Source organism: Mytilus edulis, chromosome 14 (genome assembly GCF_963676685.1).
Source record: "Mytilus edulis chromosome 14, xbMytEdul2.2, whole genome shotgun sequence".
NCBI classification, from domain to species: domain Eukaryota; kingdom Metazoa; phylum Mollusca; class Bivalvia; order Mytilida; family Mytilidae; genus Mytilus; species Mytilus edulis.
In genome coordinates this window covers 10,726,939-10,747,839 of record NC_092357.1, presented here as the reverse complement: position 1 = coordinate 10,747,839, position 20,901 = coordinate 10,726,939, and the positions used below count along the sequence as shown (strand labels likewise).

General features: G+C 32.6%; 1 protein-coding gene across 1 annotated transcript; it reads right to left on the bottom strand.

Moving 5' to 3' along the window:
- Positions 1-11,509: 11,509 nt before the first annotated feature.
- Positions 11,510-20,711, bottom strand: LOC139503972 (uncharacterized). Its single transcript, XM_071294018.1, has 8 exons — positions 20,648-20,711; positions 19,620-20,060; positions 19,282-19,388; positions 17,489-18,733; positions 17,088-17,118; positions 15,970-16,238; positions 15,610-15,637; positions 11,510-11,823 (listed from the first exon to the last, which is right to left on the bottom strand). Exons 1-8 carry the CDS (start codon positions 20,709-20,711, stop codon positions 11,510-11,512), a joined length of 2,499 nt encoding a protein of 832 aa, XP_071150119.1.
- Between the last annotated feature and the right edge of the window lie 190 nt (positions 20,712-20,901).

The following is a 20,901-nucleotide window of genomic DNA, read 5'->3' as shown; positions in this document are numbered from 1 at the left end:
TCTTTAAGCTACAGTAGTGACGTTGAATAAAACACATCAAACAAACATGAACAGTTTCATGACGAAATTGCTGCATGAAACGTTCTTGTTTGTATTTTTCAATTTAAATTTCATTTGCATGGTCTGAATTAGTTTGTTAAAAAAAGATAATCATCGTTAACGTCTGGAGCTGTTGTATGTGTATAGAGCTTTCAGATAAATTTTAACAGTTCAAAGACTGTACACGTCCAAACCAAATTGATCGTTATTCGATATTTGACTTCACGATATAATGAAATGCAATTATAGAATGTCAAAATTCATTCTATTCAAATAAGTCTGCTTCAAAACATTTATAATAGTAAGTATTAAAAACAAACCATTTAGACAACGAATGAAAAAGACAATGTTGCCATCATAACTTAGATTTTTTGTCAGGTGTTCTATTTATTTATGTTCACAAGACAGAGACAATGATGTTCAGGGTATGCAGAGAGACTGGAAAAAGTAGAACATGCCTATTGAAATTGAAAGGATTAAGTAGTAGTTCATTTAAACTTAACGAGTTACATGTCGGTATCTTTTTTATTAAATGTAAACTAATCGTTTTAGTACATACCAAAATGTTTTGTAAATTGATAACCATTAAGGTGGTATGTGAGTCTAAAACAAAAATGATAGAACTTGTTTATACTTTGCCAAAACGTAAAATCTATTGATACATGTTGAAAAATATAATAAAAAAGATAGGTCACCGCACATTTTCTTAAGCTACAGGACGGGACTAAATGACACATTTTGTATGGATTATACAGGAAAAAACACCCTTTTGTGATTAGAAACTAAACAAAATGTTAGAATTGTTAAATACTTTAGGAAAAGATAGCTTTCAGACACTGCTTTGAGAATATCAAAAGAAAAGATTGGGTCACCGTACGTTTTTTTTCCGGCTAAAATACAAAATAGAAAAATTCCATGTAGAATCCATCAGAAAATCCAGTTAAGAGTTACCTCCCCTTAAAATTCTTATTTAAAAAAAAAAAAATTAAAACAACCAAAAATAATTAACATTTGCAAAAATATTAATATTTATAATTTATATTCTTATAAATTAATTCTTATAAATGAAAATTCACATTAAATATCTGCATTCTTGCATCAAATTTTGCTAACTGGATGGAAAATCTGGACCTTTGGTTCTCTGATTTTTACAATTCAAGATATAACCTTAAGTTGAAAATTGACAGAAAATTATGATATGCAACTGTCTAAACAAACATAAACTAAAAAAACATTACTACATGTGTATCAGTTACTAACATACTAGCTCTAGACCCAACTTACACTGCTTGACACATTATATCTGCATAATTCCTTATGTACAGACAGGGGCATTACTTAAACAAGTAACAATTAAAATTACCTATACAAGTAATGTTGAAAACGAGGCTTATTTAAATATAACTTATATAAGTTATTTTCTGAATATTATTTGTATAGGTGACCAAGAATACAGATTTTTCTAGCTTTAAATAATTTTCACAGTTATCTGGTTATTTTCCCTTGATATATAAAAACTAATTCTTCAGAAACACTAATTAACTTTCCGACGCACTTATCTTTCATACCGAAAATGGGTCAAAGATTGGTCTCTTGGGACTATTAAATTATCATTTTCCTCTAAAATCTTGAAGGTAGACTGATATAAATAGATAGATACTTGTGAATTAATTAAGACAGTTATTTATAATTTGTAACCTAATTCAATTACATATGTGCCTTAGATAAGTGTAATTGCTATTTTTTTCAAAAATGTTTAAATAACTTATTCAAGTAATATTTTTGTCATTATTTTCAAAGTAACCCTTTATCTCTATACTTCTCTCAAATCTGATAAATTCGTTATTTTATGATATAAAATGTTGTTTAAAATCATGAAAACTACATTTAGTCTCTATTTCTTTTGAAAATTAAAATAACTCTATTAAGTAACTTTATTATTTTTAAAATAAAAAATTACTTATATAAGTAATTAAAAAAAATAACTTGTTTAAGTAACGCCCCTGACTGATGTAAGGTGTTAAGTATCATACCCTCATAACATATATAAGAAAAATATAACCTGCATTATGACAACAGCCTATTTAAGATTTCGGAAATTAGATTTTTTGCCCTCATGTATTAAACATATATAAATTGAATCATGCAAGAAAGACACATGCTTATTTTGTAAAAATGATAAATATTTGATTATGCAGACATCAAGGCTCTTACTACCAATGTTATTTCAATTAATCGGGCGGAGCGTACGATTTAAATCGCATTTGACAGTCTATTTGAAGAAGTGTGTGATAAGGATGATGAACGTTATACTTATCAGTGTCACCAAACAGATATACAAATACACCGAGTTTATTATATGGGACGAATAACTGGACACTTCATTTATGAGTTTATCCTGACACACCTGTCCATAAATTGACTGCCTTACATGAGCGAACCGGTTAAACCCCGCCCAGTCAAGTGAAATAAATCAAGTCATACAAATAAAACAAAATTAAAAATTTTGTTATTTTTATATATAAAAAAAGAAAGTTAGGAATATGACAGTTGTTTTTCATTCATTTTATGTCTTTGAGCTCTTGATCACGCCATTTTATAACTGACTATATATCTGATTGTTTTGAAGTTTTTTGGAATCGCTGTGTTCGTTGTATTGTTTTTTAGTGTTTGTTTATGAACAAGGCTGACCTTAGGTTCTCATTAACATTTTTTTAAGTACGTTTATTTACCATGTTTACCGTTGAAAACATCATTTTCAGTTATTAAGTAAAACAGTAGATTTATGCTTACAAATGACTGTTTGGCTGGTAAACCGGTTCTTAATTGTGAATATACAATCAGTGCTGTAGAATCTTTATCAACATTGATAAAGTCAACAATGCTACACAGTGTGACCTTGTCTTTAATTATGTCAGCAGGTTATCTGTGTACATGATTCCAGAACAAATACACTTTCTAGAACCAAGAACTTTACTGGAGACTTGCAGCCAATTCATATTCTCACACTGTATGTTATATAAATATTGATGTGTCTATCACATGCCACAGTACCAAGAAGGATGTGGGTCAACGATGAACGGACGCAAGTTATATCGGATATGTTCCTTACGTCGTAACTACAATCCCCTTCCCTTTCCTGAATGTGACCTACCGAATTAGACTATTTACCGGATTTGTTATCACATAAGCAACACGACGGGTGCCGCATGTGGAGCAGGATCTGCTTACCCTTCCGGAGAACCTGAGATCACCCCTAGTTTTTGGTGGGGTTCGTGCTGTTTATTCTTTAGTTTTCTATGTGTTCTCTTGTTTTTCTGTTTGTCTTTTTCATTTTTAGCCATGGCGATGTCAGTTTGTTTTAGATTTATGAGTTTGACTGTCCCTTTGGTATCTTTCGTCCCTCTTTTATATTTACCAGTGATTGTAACACAATTTGACGTTCCCTTGCATAATGTCAGCAAGTGATATGTAATTTCATGATTTTCAACAAAATCATCACTGTGGTTACTGGCATCAAGAGCATTATATGATATTGCAGAAAAATAACACTCTAACACTGGAAGTTATAAATAGGTATCTGTCGATCACATGCCACAAAATCGAGAAGGAGGTGGTATCAATGGTAAATAGAGGGCACATTTCACAGCCGGAGCTGTATGAAGGTATGTGCCTTGTTCGTTTTATTATCACTTTCCAGCTATGTTTTCTGTTGTTTGTTCGAAATGATTACATTGCAGAATCTCTAGGGAATACTCCGTATAATTGAATATAACTATGTCTAATATTTGTGATGAATAAAGAATATATTACTAAATTTTAGCTTAATGTTACATGCCTTTTTTTTCTACAGGTTCTGTTTTTGTGTATGTGATCAAAACGCGATAAGTGATACTATATGTAATAATGTGTAATTAAATATTGTTAGAGATTACCAAAGTTCCGAAATTCAAAAAGACTTACACAAGAAAGAATAAACTGTAAATGTATTTCTTCTAAAATTGGAATAATCATGTTTACATCACCTGAAAGTCCGATCAGTACACGAATAAGTCGTCTCTAGTCTTTTTATCAGTGGTCAATCTAATTTACCACGATACATAATCCACTATTTTACTAAAACCAACTTGGTTTTGAAGTTTTAAAACAAACTACATTAACAAGTGAAAAGTCTGAACAAATATGGAACATATCTTAATTGATAGCAGGCAAACTGTGTAAACAATAAAATAAATCGACTTGGAAATTTCAGAAAATTTACTGAAATATCTATTTATTGTTTATAGATGTCAACTGTATGACCTCTTAATTAGGCCTTATAGAGATGCTAAATTCAAAATCACGATTAAAGATCAAAATTGGTTTACCACAAATCAGTTGTAATTATTGTATCGATTTCAACATGTTTTGGTCTTGTATGTTTCTTGCATTTAAAGTGCCTTTGTTTTATCAACCTCAGTGTTTATTTGCTTAAAAACAGGAATATATTTCAAAGGTACACCTGAGTCATACACTATCTGTAAATAGTTTTGTAAACATAAAATTTAGAATGGCTTTGGGGAATGTGTCAAAGAGACAACAACCCAACCATAGAACAGACAACAGCAGAAGGTATCAAATATGTCTTCATTGCAAGGAGAAATTTTCGCACCCGGAGTCGTCCTTCAGCTCTACACAATTGTAATTTATTTATTTTTGTTCTTTAAATCGTGAATTGATCGACGATATCGACAGACAAGACCCGAAACTGTTGTCTTGTTCTAGGTCCCGTATATCTTTCCCCAAGTTTCCAGTTGAATACGATCTATAAATATTTTGCATTTATGGGTTCTAAGTTTACTAAAACAATTTAGCGGTCTACAGTGAGTGTTTCCGTGCTGATGGAGAGACTAAAGAAGCCTAAAAGCAATTGATAGAGTAAGTCGAAAGAAACAGATAAGGCTACTGCTAAACCATTAAAAAAGATTGATTGATTGATTGATTGCTTTTGTTGTTTTAACGCCACTTTTAACCACTGCATTTAGGCTTCGTGGCGGCCGTTTTTATTGGCGAAGGAAGCCGGAGAGCATGGAATAAACCACCGACCTTCGATAGAAAAACTGACAGTCCTAGTCAATTGACATTGGAGTCGAGTACACCCGCACGAGCCAGGTTCAAACTCAAAACCTCATTCTAATCAAAACAAACCCAATGATTTCGTTACCATAAAAAACATAAAACCTTAACTAAATTTGTACATATATATACAGATTTGGTTTTGAAGTTAAATTGTACCTTAAGATATAAAATTAAGAATGGAAATGGAAAATGTGTCAAAGAGACAACAACCCGACTATAGAAAAAAAAACAACAACAGAAGGTCACCAAAAGGTCTTCAATGTAGCTAGAAATATCCGCACTCGGAGGCGCCTCTCAGCTGGCCCTTAAACAAATATATACTAATTTATTTATAACTTACTTATAAGGATAACAAATCTTTTTTTTACGGAAGTGTTTTAACCGTGACAGAAAATTTAGAAAAGATCTAGGTAAACTTCCCAATCCTTTAAACAGACTTATCCTCAAAGGTTACCAATTCAACACTGAAATAAAATCATTGAATATTTATTTGGTATACATTTTGATTTTGTTAACAGTAAATTGAAAGCTAACTAATCATTTCTTGTATGTTACATACCTATACACATTCATGGATCTACAATCTGCTGATAGCTGTATCTTGACATTGCACAAAGTCATGTTTTTCTCTGACTGTTTATGACGGTTTTACACGCAATTTATTGCATGTTGGATGTGTATGGATTGATATTTTAGTCTTAGATGCATGACTTATTTATTAGTTGTTAGAGGCTTTGAACTAGCTGCCAGTTAACTTCTCATATCTGTACCTATTGTCCTTTTTTGTTGTTAGAATGTACAAGTGCCCGTCCACGTGCATTTGCTTTTTTTCTATCTGACGAGTTAAGCCTTTTCAACTGATTTTTATAGCTCGTTCTTATGTTGTACTGCTATACCTTTGTCTCAGGTTAGGGGCATGGTTGGGATCACGCATCACATGTTTTACCCAACCACATTCTCTATGTATGTGCCTATTCGCCTTTCCCAAGTCAGGAATCTGTATTCAGTGGTTGTTGTTTGTTGATGTGTTTTAGATTTGTTGTTTTTCGTTCATTTTGTATACATAAATTAGTTTTCTCGTTTGAATTCTTTTACATTGTCATTTCGGGACATTTTATAGCTCACTATGCATCATGGGCCTGGCTCATTGTTGAGGAGTACGGTGACCAATAGTTGTTAATTTCTGTGTCATTTGAGTATCTTGTTGAGAGGTACCTCATTGGTTATCATTCCGCAGCTTCCTTTTTTTCATATCAACCAGAACCATTGGGTGATCGCAGGTGTCTCTGAAGGGTTAGCAGACCTTGCTCATTATCCTGCTGTGTCATTTTGATCATGGAAGTTCTAACCCGGTGATCAGTCTAATTCGATTGTTCATATATTAAAAAAGGGGGCCACGATTGTAGGTCCGACGAATGGAAAATACCCGTTGTCACCATGAAACAGACCATAACGACAAAAAAATGTGTGCGTGTGTCTGTTGAATTACAGAAGGGTGATTTCAACTTCACCACAATTGGACTGAATAGTTTTCTTGTGAGCAGCAACCTCTTTCAATGAAATAAGGCTACGAAATAAAAGCTCCGGTATGTCATAACTTCCGGGAAATAGATACTTCGTAAGCAGATGCTGTTCAAATGTTGCTATCTAGACATGTCACAATAGGGAAGCTGGAAGTATTTCCTCAATTGTAAAAAGTTAAATCACAAAAATACTGAACTCTGTAGAAAATTAAAAAAGGAATGTTGTCCCACAAAATCAAAAGCACAAAACACATTAAACGATTATATAGCAACTGTTATATTCCTGATTGGAACAGATATTACCTTAAATCGGTTAGAGATTAAATAAATCTCCTACTGCAATTTAAGTTATTTAAACGGCGAAAACTTGTCCTTGAAATGGGAAAGGACGAACAAGTAATAGCCTGAACTGTATAATTCAACGGTATGAGAAAGCATTTTTTGAAAAGTGAAGTCTGAACTTAGTTGAAAGTTAATTTCATTTTTTTATAGATTAAAAGCATGCTAATGTATAAGTATAGATTGATAACATCACCACGCACAAAAAACACCTTCACACATTATACTGCAATCAGCTATTTCACTATACAGATAAAGCTATACGTATAAACGTTAGCTTTATACGTCAATGACCTCAACTCACATTTATGCCCCGCCTACTTACAACGTCACGTCAGAACCATGACAACGTGTAGTAACAATGGTCAAACTTTTATGAATTTAAACTTGTTATGTCTTCAAATTGGTAATTTATATACCATGATTTATCAAATGTTATTAATTAGAGTTCATTTTCCCTGTCTTTTTCCTTAAAATGTCAATTTTGTACCGCCTGGACTACGCTCAAAGGGAAATACCCCCAAATAATACCCCAAGAGGGAAATTCTAAACATTTTTTTTTAACAATATTTGTTTCATATTTTTATTATTTTTTTTATTTTTTATCGATTTCGTATAAAACAATATACGTATAATGCCTTGAAATATGAAAATTATTTGTATTCGGCACGAAACGGGAAAATGCTCGGTAGAACCTCGCATTTCCCCCGTTTCTAAGCCTCATACAAATAAATTTCATATTTCAAGACACTATACATATATTGTCTAATTATTATTAAAGGACCCAAAATATAAATGCTACGTTAAGAATATGTGCTTTAAATACATGTTGGATATTCGGGATCTTCTGGGTTTATCCATCATGTCCATGTAATGCAAATTTAATGAAGTTGTTTATTAAAAATATGTTAATTTTTTAAATTTCCACCACCATTGTAGCAATAAACAAACTTCACCCACATATTGGATATACTTTTCTCAACGTAATCGGTATTCAAGAGCTTTCCGTTGCAACTCAGTCTGTTTAACGTCATCAGTGTCTGAGTTGACAGTTGATAAACCAGGGGTATGACAAAGAACGTCTGGTAGTTTTTATAAAAAAATCATCGTAAGAAAGCAAAACCTTGTTAACAAATAAGCAATATAAACTTTACATAAAATACAGTTGTTATCCATTTGTTTGATGTGTTTGAACTATTGATTTTGCCATTTGTTTTTTGGACTTTTCTTTTTGAATTTTCTTCGGAGTTCAGTATTTTTGTTTTTTTTTTACTTTTTACACAATCATATTGAAGTAAATGAGGAATAAAAAGAAAACTAAAATAAGCGATCAGTTTCATTTATTGAAAAAATGTTATATAAGCAGATATAAATCTAAAGTAATCACACAAGCTATATAAATATAAGCATTTAACTTATACAATTCTGCATATAAAAAACTGATTATTCGTATTAGAACAGAATACAATAAGCATGATAAACACTGAATAAGCTGTTTTAAAATAAAATTACATATTTCAAGTTAAAAACAAATATTAGGGACATGCTTTTTCATTAAAATAACAACTTTCAAATCTCTCAATTAAGAATTAACATGCGATATTTTGGCTTGATAAACTTCATTGATTTGAAAAGAATAATACACATTAGTGTTTGTTATGCATTTTATAGTTACTAATTTAAACAATCAAAGACGAATGTTATGATAGGTGCTGCTGTCAAAATAATAAATGTATTATATATAATTAACTATACAAATTTCTAATGTGTTACATTTTAAAGAAAACTACATTTATGACAATTTTGCTGCACATTAAAAAAACAGAACCAACCTTCTGAGGTTTGTCGATGAGATTAGACTGATTTTAGATATATCTTCTTATCATAATACATGTAACATACTACCATTGTTTTTATCCCTAGTCCGTTATCTTTTTTATTGATTCTAGCATCGCTGTAGGCGACTTATTACAGGCAATGTTTTTAATTGCGTTTTCAAACCAAAAGATGCTTTACGCATTGTTAAGGGATGTAGTATACTATTCAGGTGCATCCAAGTTCAATGTGGAGTTGTAATCTGGATTTATTAGACGATTTGTTTACAATGTTAAAGACTTCCATTACAAAACTAAAGACGAAGTAAAATTAAACAATTCTTGAATATTAGAAAAGGAAACTTTACATAATAGTAATAAATAATACATCAATGCATTTGGTTAAATTAATCAATATTGGTTATTATAAAAGCTTATAGAGTTTTAAACTAGAAAAAAACAATAACATAGACAAGATGAAGAAAATGTTCAAAAACAAGAACAGAAAGAGATAACAAAACATTAAATACGAGAACAAATAATACTGAGTACTGTCACATAAGGATAAGAGTCCCACCGAATTTCCTTTACAAAATTCTCGCAATATCATGAATTAGTTATCAAATATTTACAAATGATCAGTGATTCGCAATAATAAATGAGTGAATTTTTTTCTGCATCTAATTAAAATAAAACACATGACGAAATACAGATAATGTACAAAGCAAGTTTTAATCTAGATAAAAAATTAGGAAAAAGTATGGTAAATTGAAAAGGTACATATACTAAATTAGCACAAGTATTGACTCCCTTGTTTGTTCACCAAAACAATACACATCTTACAAATGGAGGGCAGAATTAGCTTATGCTGACCGATCTTGAATGGATCAATAATGAGGTGGTGTTTTATTTAAAAGCGCAGGAAGATCATCCTTTTTATTTGTGTGCAGTTTCAATCATTCGTATTCGTTTTTTCAATATTGGCTCAGCATATTTGAAGAATTGTATTTTCTTTTCAATTTATAAATAAATGGAATAAATTACACAAACAAAATACCAAATCATAAAATTTGTTTTCAATCCTTGTATAGTGAGGGTTGGCTTGTTTCGAATTAAAATGCATGATATAACCGATTGTTTGATGCAAAATATTGAATACATTTTTGTATTTGGTAGTCATTATAACGATATTTACACATAATAATTTCTTAGTGACAAAAGTACAATAATTTGAAAATTTTAATCAATAAAAATAATAGTAAATCTAGGACTCAAACTTTTCGTGTGCATGGTAATTTATGCGTGAAACTATGCGCAGTTAAATGCCCGATCAACCTTAAGCTGTTTACCAAAATTGAAATATAGAAAACGTGGCTGACATTACCAATTAGAAATTTATCCAACAAAGGGCAGATTGAATGGACTTGATAAATTATTGGAAATCGTTCGTGCTGCAATGAAGAGAACAAAACTCATTTTGTTTAGGTGGCTATCGAGGCTTGGATAAGAAAAATAAGAAACAATTGCATGAGAAAAATAACGATATGTTTTCAGTTCTTCCAAAAAATTGGCCACACAAATTTTACCAAATACTTTTTTTAATTTAGAGTATTGCAGTCATCATGAGTAGTACAAAACAAATATCAATATAAACAATTTTCTTTCAGGAAACTTGTGATGAATATCTAGAAGTCTTAGTACATGTAGTATATTATCAGATTTACTGCAAATATGATGTACACTATATATTTGTCTTATACTAAGAGATTTTGTAATTATTATATTTAAGGATAGAATAATATTACCAGAACCAATTTAATCTATTATCATTATTGTAGGATTTGCATATTAAGGAATACGTTGATATGATTGGCCGAAAGGACTTCCGGTAGCTAATCTTGACCTTGGTTATTTTTCGATAGACGCCATTGCCCGAACTTACCAATGTAAACAAGATGGTTGTGATAACTACAGCGACGTTTTTTTAAATTTTCACTGCAAGTTTATCGTTACATAAAATAATACACAAAAACTTTCGTTTGAGTGATAAGAAGAGTTTTTGCAGTTCAATTTTTATCAAATTGTATTGAGCTCATAAACATATGTTACATCAACCAACAAATATATTCATACGCTAGTCATATTCAATGGCATAAATATACAATTAACGTAAAATAGAGGTAGCAAGTATGAAAACAAAAATACATATTGAACATCTCTAATATAAAAGAATTATATGGATTACACGTTTTTAAAAGGAAATTATTAGTGTATAAACTTGACCAAGTCACTCACAAACATATCATACAACTCATTTGGACTTTCAATTGTGTGTGAGTGACTTGGTCGAGTTTATACACCCATAAATTCCATTAAAAAGGCGCCTTATCTTTTTACAAACTTTGCAGTGGCAAGATAAACCCAAATTATCCTAATCGAACAAACTATCATACGAAATGAATATACTACATATATCTGATCAACCCCAATGATATCACGTTTGTACTACATATATTGCAATGCTTGCATTCATTTAATGTAAATTTGTTCTCACTCTTTTGATCTCTCAATGTGAATAAACAGTTTAACTTTAAACAATTTTGACATTCTTAAATTGAGAATGTTTGCACAAAGTTCAAGCAAACAGGATAAAATACAGCTAGAATGGTAGCTAAGTCAAAACAGATCTGATAATGTGTTTTCAACTATGTCTATATGCTTGCCAATGTTACTAAAGGCCTGTGCAATTTTTCGCAAAGTCGGTTTGAGACTGTGCATCTTACAAAACTTGGTTCTCCATTCTTCTAAAATATCTTTGTTTAGTTTTACCAAATCCCTTTCAATCGTGTGCCTGTAACTTATCTGTTCCCAAGTCTTTAACTCCATTTCTAGTTCGATAAGAAATTGAAGAGAGTTGTTTCCAATTATTGGAGCTAATCTGTCAATGTGTTCCTCTGTAGGAACCAAATCCCACTTCTCAGGTTCTTTATCTATAATTTGAAAAATAAAAAAAAGTTTTGATTTTCATTCCAAATAAGATATTTAATATGAAAATAACTAGAAATGTGTTGCCGAAATTAGTGCATACATGCAGCATAAAGGTATTCGATAAGTGTATGTAATGTCAAAATTTAGTTTTAACATAAATAATGTAACCCATTAATTACTAATCTATCTCAAAGTATGAGATTTGTGCATGTATGTTATTAGAACTATTGTGATCTTATATTTTCCAACCCAAGATGGCGGTATATAAGTTAAAAGTAAAATTACAAAAATACTGAACTCAGAGGAAAATCAAATCGGAAAGTCCCTAATCACATAGCACAATCAAATGACAAACCACATAAAAAACGAATGGACAACAACTGTCATATTCCTGACTTGGTACGGACATTTTCTGATGTAGAAAATTGTGGATTAAACCTGGTTTTATAGCGCTAAACTTCTCACTTTGTACGAAAGTCATACCGAATTCATTTATACTTACAATGATGCATAAACTAAACAGACATAATAAATGAAATAGTCGAAATCGGGTACAGCAGTCATCATTGTGTTACAATTTTAAAAGAAACCTTTTCACAGAACACAAAAGCATCTATCAAATTAAAAACACATTCCTTGCTTCGCGTGTCTGACGTCAGAAAATGTATACGTCACATATTGTTGTCGTTCAATGTAGTACTCTAACTATGTATACACTTTAATGAAATATGATTGACGTAATGCGGGGTTCACACATTGCCGATTATTGCTCCCGTTTGTGATCAGACAGCGATACGACACGAAAAGTGAAAAAGTCGGATTAGTATCCTCAATTATCTGGAATGTCCTATTATTGTCTGAACGCAGTCGTTTTAGTTCGTAACAGATTCCTACTGGTCGGGAAGGGTCCGAATAGTTCGGCAAAGCACCCCGACAGTTAGGTGCGTCCCGTAACATTCGGGGAAACTCAGCCGATTTTGTCTAGTCAGATTACAATCGTGCCTATGTCGTGACAGATTCTGCTGTATCGGATCGAATTCCTAACAATGTTCTGTGTATTCGGGACGGTGTCCTGTGGAACGGGAATGATCTGGAGAAGTCCCGACAATAACAGAATACAATACGACTGAGACCAGACAAAGCCGTTTGCAATGCGATAGAGCGGACCGTGAAAGGATTACGTTCTGACAGTACCTGATCATCCCGATTATGCCGACAGTTTTCGAACGGATAACTCCCGTAATGCGGGGTTCACACATTGCCGATTATTGCTCCCGTTTGAGATCAGACAGCGATACGACACGAAAAGTGAAAAAGTCGGATTAGTATCCTCAATCATCTGGGATGTCCTATTATTGTATGAACGCAGTCGTTTTAGTTCGTAACAGATTCCTACTGGTCGGGAAGGGTCCGAATAGTTCGGCAAAGCACCCCGACAGTTAGGTGCGTCCCGTAACATTCGGGGAAACTCAGCCGATTTTTTCTAGTCGGATTACAATCGTCCCTATGTCGTGACAGATTCTGCTGTATCGGATCGAATTCCTAACAATGTTCTGTGTATTCGGGACGGTGTCCTGTGGAACGGGAATGATCTGGAGAAGTCCCGACAATAACATAATACAATACGACTGAGACCAGACAAAGCCGTTTGCAATGCGATAGAGCGGACCGTGATAGGATTACGTTCCGACAGTACCTGATCATCCCGGTTATGCCGACAGTTTTCGAACGGAAAACTTCCGTCAGTGTCGGTTCACTGTCTTGTCACTATCTGATCTCTGTCGGATTACATTCGGTAGAATCGGGACGCGGTCGTGACAGACTCGATCGAATTTTACCTGGCGAAAGATACAAATCGAATTTCCATCCACGATTCGCAGGATCTTGATCAGACTTTTGACAAATTTTAATCGGGAATGGTCCTGTCAAGGACGGCAGTAATATTCGTGAATGTGTGACCCCAGCTTAAGCGTCGGTTCACTGTCTTGTCACTATCTGATCTCTGTCGGATTACATTCGGTAGAATCGGGACGCAGTCGTGACTGACAGACTCGGTCGAATTTTACCTGGCGAAAGATACAAATCGAATTTCCATCCACGATTCACAGGATCTTGATCAGACTTTTGACAAATTTTAATCGGGAATGGTCCTGTCAAGGACGGCAGTAAAAATCGTGAATGTGTGACCCCAGCTTAAACAAATACAACATGTTGTTTAAACTTCGTCAGACACTACTTAATGGCGTGCCATTATCAAATCTATACCGAATAGCACATTGAACCGAACTCATGAAGAAACAACAGATTTTGTTAACAATTTAAATTTTACAATATAAATGCTGTTATTTTGATATATTTAATAACAATGTAATACTATCACAGTTAACTTCGATATGATTTAAAAAAAATAAAAAAAAAATTATTCTTTTGAATTTTTATTTTTAAATTGATTCGATGGTAAACTTATTACATGTAATTAAATTATAAAGCTTTAATTTTAGAAGACTGGTTCGTCACCTGGTATAGTGATTAATTCAGTAATTAAAAATAGACAATGAAGGAGAGCCAATAAACTGTAAACCTTTCTTTATAACATTGAAATCATGTGCTATAATGATTAATATATGATGTTTTTTAAACATTGTGTTAACAAAGGTATCACATATAGGGTTCAAAACATGAATGAATGCTAAATGCACCTAAATGATTTCTACAAGAGGTATGAAAGGAGTTAGGTCGATGTAAAAAAAGAAGGGTGAATCTACAGTTGTTGCACACAAGACCATGTGAATTGCATGATGACACTTGTGTTTTGACAAAAGTTAGCGCTTTTACTTTACATTAGCAAATGATTTATAAAAGCTTTTTATTAATAAAGGGAAACATTATATTATAGAAAAAAAAGGTTTGCATCGAGGTCAACGGGCATTTCCCCTAAAATAACTATAATAATTATAAAGTGCTGACATGAATTATCATTGAAATGGTCATAAATATTAATTAACTGTTTACAAAACTGTTTATCTGTTGAAATACTAAGGCTTTATACCTCAGGAATATATAACCTTAGCTGTATTTGTCATAACTTTTACGAAGTTTAGTCCTCAATGTTCGTCAACCTCGTGCTATATATGGCCTTTTAAACATTTGTTTATTCGAGAATTACTGATGAGTTTTTTTTGTAGACGAAACGCGCGTTTGCCGTATATACAAAATGTAATCCTGATATCTCAGATGAGTTTATTTACATTGATATCACACTCGAGTGAAGTGTTTTTTTTAAACTGTACCTTGTTTTTAGTAAGACACACACCCCATGTGAACAAAAAGAAGATAAGGATGGTACTAAATGTTGGAAGCAAAAATATTCCAGTATACATTGTTATAATAGCTTCACAGGGGAGATGAGTTTATACATTTAGCTCATTAGTTTTTCCCTTTCGCGTCAGATCTTAAGAGATACAAACTTTACGAAGTAGTATCAGTTCATATCCCCGTGCCTGTAAAAAATGCAAATAACATATACTATGTTAAACAGTGTACATATAAACAAACTTAATAAGTGGAGGAATACGTACTCTTACAAGGTTATTTTAAACCAGTAGTATGATCATTGTTGATTTTTGATACAGTTGTAACGAATTGAAATTGCATACTAACAAGGACAGAAAGTGTACTCACATGTAATAAGTATGTTGTCAAATCAGTTTATCAAAATAAATAGTGAATATTTCACCGAACGATATTGCTTATATATGTCAGTTGTACAAACTATTTGAAGGACTCACCAAAATCAATAACATCTCCTTTCACCAGCTGCAAAAAGAATTAAAGACAGCTATAGTGTGGCATACCAAAATCAAAGGTTAACCAGTAAATCGTTCAAGGGCTATAAAGTTGGATCGAGATAATGGTATTGAGTTGAACTAGTTGTTGCATCACTACCTTAGCTGAACCAGCAATGTGTATGTTTTGTAAATGTATTCCATCAACGAATTATTATAAAACAAGTTATACCTTCTGCTTAGTTGCCCTGTTATATAAATAGTGATTCAATTCAAATATCAACAATCAATTCAAGTTAAAACGTGATATAACGAATTTGATTTTATATGTACTTTTTGTGTAATTGATTCATTAATGTTTACCTTGCAAAGTTTATGGATATTTCCAAATTTGCAAGCTTCAGATGCGTCTCTGATATTTCCAAATGTCAATGCAAATGTATCGCGACATTTTTTGAATACTTCAAATTGCCACGTCTCTGAATCGTTACTGAGTAAAAGTTTGTCCAACTCAGTTGTTTCCAATCCTAATTGTAGTGCTAGTTCTCTGGTTGCGTTTATACTGTACACCAATGATAATCGTCGTAGGTGTAGATCTGATGGTCGTTCTTTCAAAAACTCCTCATTTGTAACTGTAATGACAAATGGTATATACTGATATTTATGATACAATTGACTTTCCACCATAAATGTATTTGATTGAAAAAGATGCTCACCGTACACTGTTGAACATAGCGTAATTTGCAAATTTAGTTCTACAGGAGTTTTAGTATGTGCAAATTGTAATAACACTTTTTCATTCAATTACAATTTGTTAGGCTACTTTTGAGTGAAACAGTTCGTAATTGATCTATAATTCAAATTTTAAAAGACACAAATTATAGAAATCATTCATAATTTTACTTATCACGAATAACATTTGTAACTACTATGGAAAAGAAGTACACATTTTCTTACAAATGCTATGTTGTAATTATATTACATAAACAGAACGAATTCGGTGGATTATTGTCTTATTTATTCAAAACAAAAGTACACACAGAGTTTCTCTTGAAGACGATCTATTGGATTTGAGTGCATAACTTCACATGTTGCAGCAAAGCAATAAGGGTAAGATGGTTGAAACGTAATATTGATTTTTCTCTAATTCTTCCACAATTTATCCCTTTCTGCGCCCACTGTATAAAAAAAATAATCAACGTGTGATTCGTTTGATCTCAGTACTTCATTTGTTAAAATCCAATTTTGACGAAGATTTTCTTGTTTCCTCTGAATTTCCCTTTGTGACGGCATGAACAAAGGCGACAATGTCTGGTGAGTTTATAAACAACGCATCACACTCGATGCAGTGGTAGGATCTATATTTAACATTAAAAAAAAAAACAATTCAGTCGGAACATTACAAAACTCAAATTACGATCGCAAATTATGCAAAAAAATATGAGAACATACAAATATGGTTTAGAATCAGAATACAATACCTGGACACCCTGGTTCACAACTGTCTTCCTCCTGATAAAAATAAAAAAATAAAAAACAATAAGTATTTCAGGACGGTCTACTGGAAATCATTAATGTGTTACTTGTATATCCCGGAAAATATATATCAATATATAAGAAGATAAGATTAACAGGCATCTAGGAATAAATACATAACTTTGAATGATGGAATCATTAAGAATGTAATCATAATTTTACACTGGCTTGTGTTTTACGATTCATTCTATTGTATTTGAATTATTTTAGAACTTGACTACCCTTTGCTTACCATCGTTATATTGTTTCATATTACACTGTCTTATGAATTATTTTAGAAAATCAAACCAATTATCAGATTTATTTTTGTTTTCGTTTTCTAGAGTACTTTTGAGGTGACTCTTACCTTTCCTGGTATCCACGATTTGATCATGTGTATGTTGTGTTCAATATCATGTGTAGGACAGTTCCAATATTTGCCTATATTTGCAAGACTTTCGAATGGTAGGATGCATGGCTTATCTGGTGAGTTACAACATACCCTGGTCACAAAGGATGCGTCACTGTTATCACTCTGATCACAGCTGGTTCTTATATACAGCTGACTAATTTTTTCCAAGGCAGATGTTAAACATTCATTGATACTGGAAGCAAGATCCCTCATTATGAGTGCGTTTGTTTTAGCATGAACAAGACGGACAGTTATCTTGTCATCTTCGCAAAGAATATACATATCCAAGAAAGGATCAATTGTGAACACTCCTGACCTGTGGAACAGCATTTCCCTATTGGTCTCTCTGTATCTCTTCACCGACCAGACAGATAAGCAGTAACTTATAAATCGGAAGGATAATGCAGGAGGTATCATCAATGATGTCGATTGAAAAGCTATGGCGATATTTCGTTGTGTGATGTCGGCTGAATGGAGGTATCCGGAATCATCACTACCTCGTACCATACTTGCAACATAGTAAAAGTCTGCATGTATACGCATTCGGCTAGTATCGTATCTCTTTGGTTCTACCAATATGTCCAGATGGGTCATAACAGTTAACAGATAATCTTTGTCTGTGTTGAATTTTGCATATTTCTTTCTCTTCCAAACGCCGTCTATTGCGTATTTTGAAACCACGCCATTCGTTCCCATTACATCCCACATTTCTTCTCTTTTTTTGTCTCCCTTGCAAAACTGCTTGTCTGTAACAATTGATTTAAAGGCATCAATGAGAAGGGTTGGAGACAAAATAATACGGTCGTCCAATTTAGGTTCATCAAAGTACAGTATTTTGCCAATTGAGTGTTGAAATTTCAGAAAAACCTTCAACTCATCTTCTGACAACGGTCGTATAGGCTGCAATGCATTTATTTTCTTTAGGTGCTCTAGGGTTATCAAGGTACTGTTGCTTCTGATAAGCGATGCAAATTCTAATTCTAAAGGGATAAAGCATTTTGGAAGCAATTCACCCCATGTTGGTTGCCTCTCTGATTCGCTCATGATAATCTTTTTTATCTTCTCCATTTTTGTGTCATTTTCGTCTTGAGCGTTGACAAATATTTGATCCTCAATCACCAAATGCTGCTCTAATGGCGTTTGTTGAAACATCTTGTAAATTTCTGTAAATATTTCATGTCGTCTTTCTTCAACATCATGCTAAAACAATAGAACATTTTTACGTTACACTATATATTTGACCACAACTTCCTTTTGATGCAATTATCATCGGTTTATAAGGAAATGCATAGTTACAATCACACAATTGCCTGTATAAGGACGTTTTAAAATGGTGGTGATGACTACATATGCTTGTGACTAACCAAACAAATACAAAGCCTGCCTCATACAGATGTAGAAATGCAAATTGGTATGTACAAGAAAATGTATGCACTAGCTATAGGAAACCTACATATGGAATGAAACATTTTTGTTAAATGCAATGTTCGTCAGAGACAAAACAACCAACTATGAGTTTGGAATGTTTTGGAATATAATTTCAGATTATATTTGGCTATTTTTTTTTGTCAATTATATGTTAACGTTAAACATTTGCATTAACAATAAGCAGTAAATTAATGACAATAGTAAAGAAATTCTTCTTCTTTCTGTCTTTACATGTTTACGTAACATCAATATAAAACAAAGTCAAAACATGTCACCATTCCCATTGACGGTAAACAACCAAAGCACTGTAACATACTTACAGCTTTAACCTGATCTTTGTGCGTTAAAACCACCATAATTTTAGGAAATCCCTGATTACTTCCCTTGCAGTATGTCACAATGGTGTTGATCCAGAATAGTAGATAATCTGTAATAATAAACAGGAAAAAACGAATAATACATTGGTGAACACTGATCAAGGACGTAATTGCTTTCCATTTCAAATCCAAATTCTCCAATAATGATATATATTCTGAAGATGTTAAAAATGTCAAGTGTTCGTTTATATATTTATGAAAAACTAAATTAAAATTTGGTGTTTTAAACTTAACAGCTACTTCATGATAGTGTTTATACAAAAATAAATATATATAAATACCTCTTGCTGTTTTATGTTGACCCTTTCCTGGAAGATACTTTTCATACGGACAGGGATCATCTAGTTTTCTACTTCCATCCAATACTACCATGTAAATAGCTCTGTATGTTAGAAATGTCTGATGAGTTGAATAGAAAACATCTTGCCCTCCAAAATCCCAGATAATTATTGGTGCTATCTTTTTGTTGTGCAACTGCTTTGCCCCAACTTTAGAAGACATTTTTAAAAACTTTTCTTGTGAGATTGACACTTTGACTTCTTTGACTTGTTTTGAAACCCCGAACATATTTTTCAGCCTTCCGATAACTCCAGGTTTAGTAACAGTATGTACATGCATCTCACCACTGAGACTTGACTTCTCTTCAGAACCGTTTGAGTCATCAATTGGTTTGTCATTGATACGGTCTCCGTCATTCGACAAATAAGAAGTGTGTCTAAAATCTAAAAAAAAATCACAAAAACATATATGAAATCAAAAGAACCAAAACAAAAATATATAGGTATCAGACTTGTATTACAACTCCAGTGTCCGGTGCATGTCAAAACATGGAGGGAAACAAAATAGTGCATTTTTTCTGAATTTTTTTCTGATCTTAAATTTTTCTTTTTGATTATAGGTTTATGCTGAATTGAAACATACATATAGACTTTTAAAAAAACCTTGCATCTTTTGGGGGATATCAATCCAGGAAAGTGGAAGGATATCATGTTAACTTGAAGTGGTGCCACCTAGTGAAAACAGCAAACAGAATTTAGAAAATAAATGTTTTGACTTCAGGTTTACGTTTTTATTCTTCGTGGCATGACCCACTCTTTTTTCTCGATTAAATCACAATTTCGCATAAGTACATACATGATATGAACATGGTTTTTTTTCTATGTAGCATTTTTCATTTTTTATTTTCAAAGATCAGCTGTTTTGCATGTAGACCTATGGAGCAGTCAATTATAAGACTGCAACCTATAGGTACGTAATGTTCATTGATTAGAGGTACTGACTTTTCAATGTATAACTATAATACATTTACTGATTGAAAACAAAACTTTACGACAAAAGAGATGATTTCGGCATTCCAATTGTGAACTTTCCATTTCTAAGTAGCAACATTCCAGCAGCACCTGCATACGGTGTATATATCTCTAAATTGATACGATATTCCCGTGCTAGCATTTCCTATCATTATTTTCTTGATATAGGGTTGTTGCTTTCAAGGAAGCTTTTAAATCAAGAGTTCCAAATGGTGAAGTTGAAATTATCTCTTCGTAAATTTTACGGACGCCA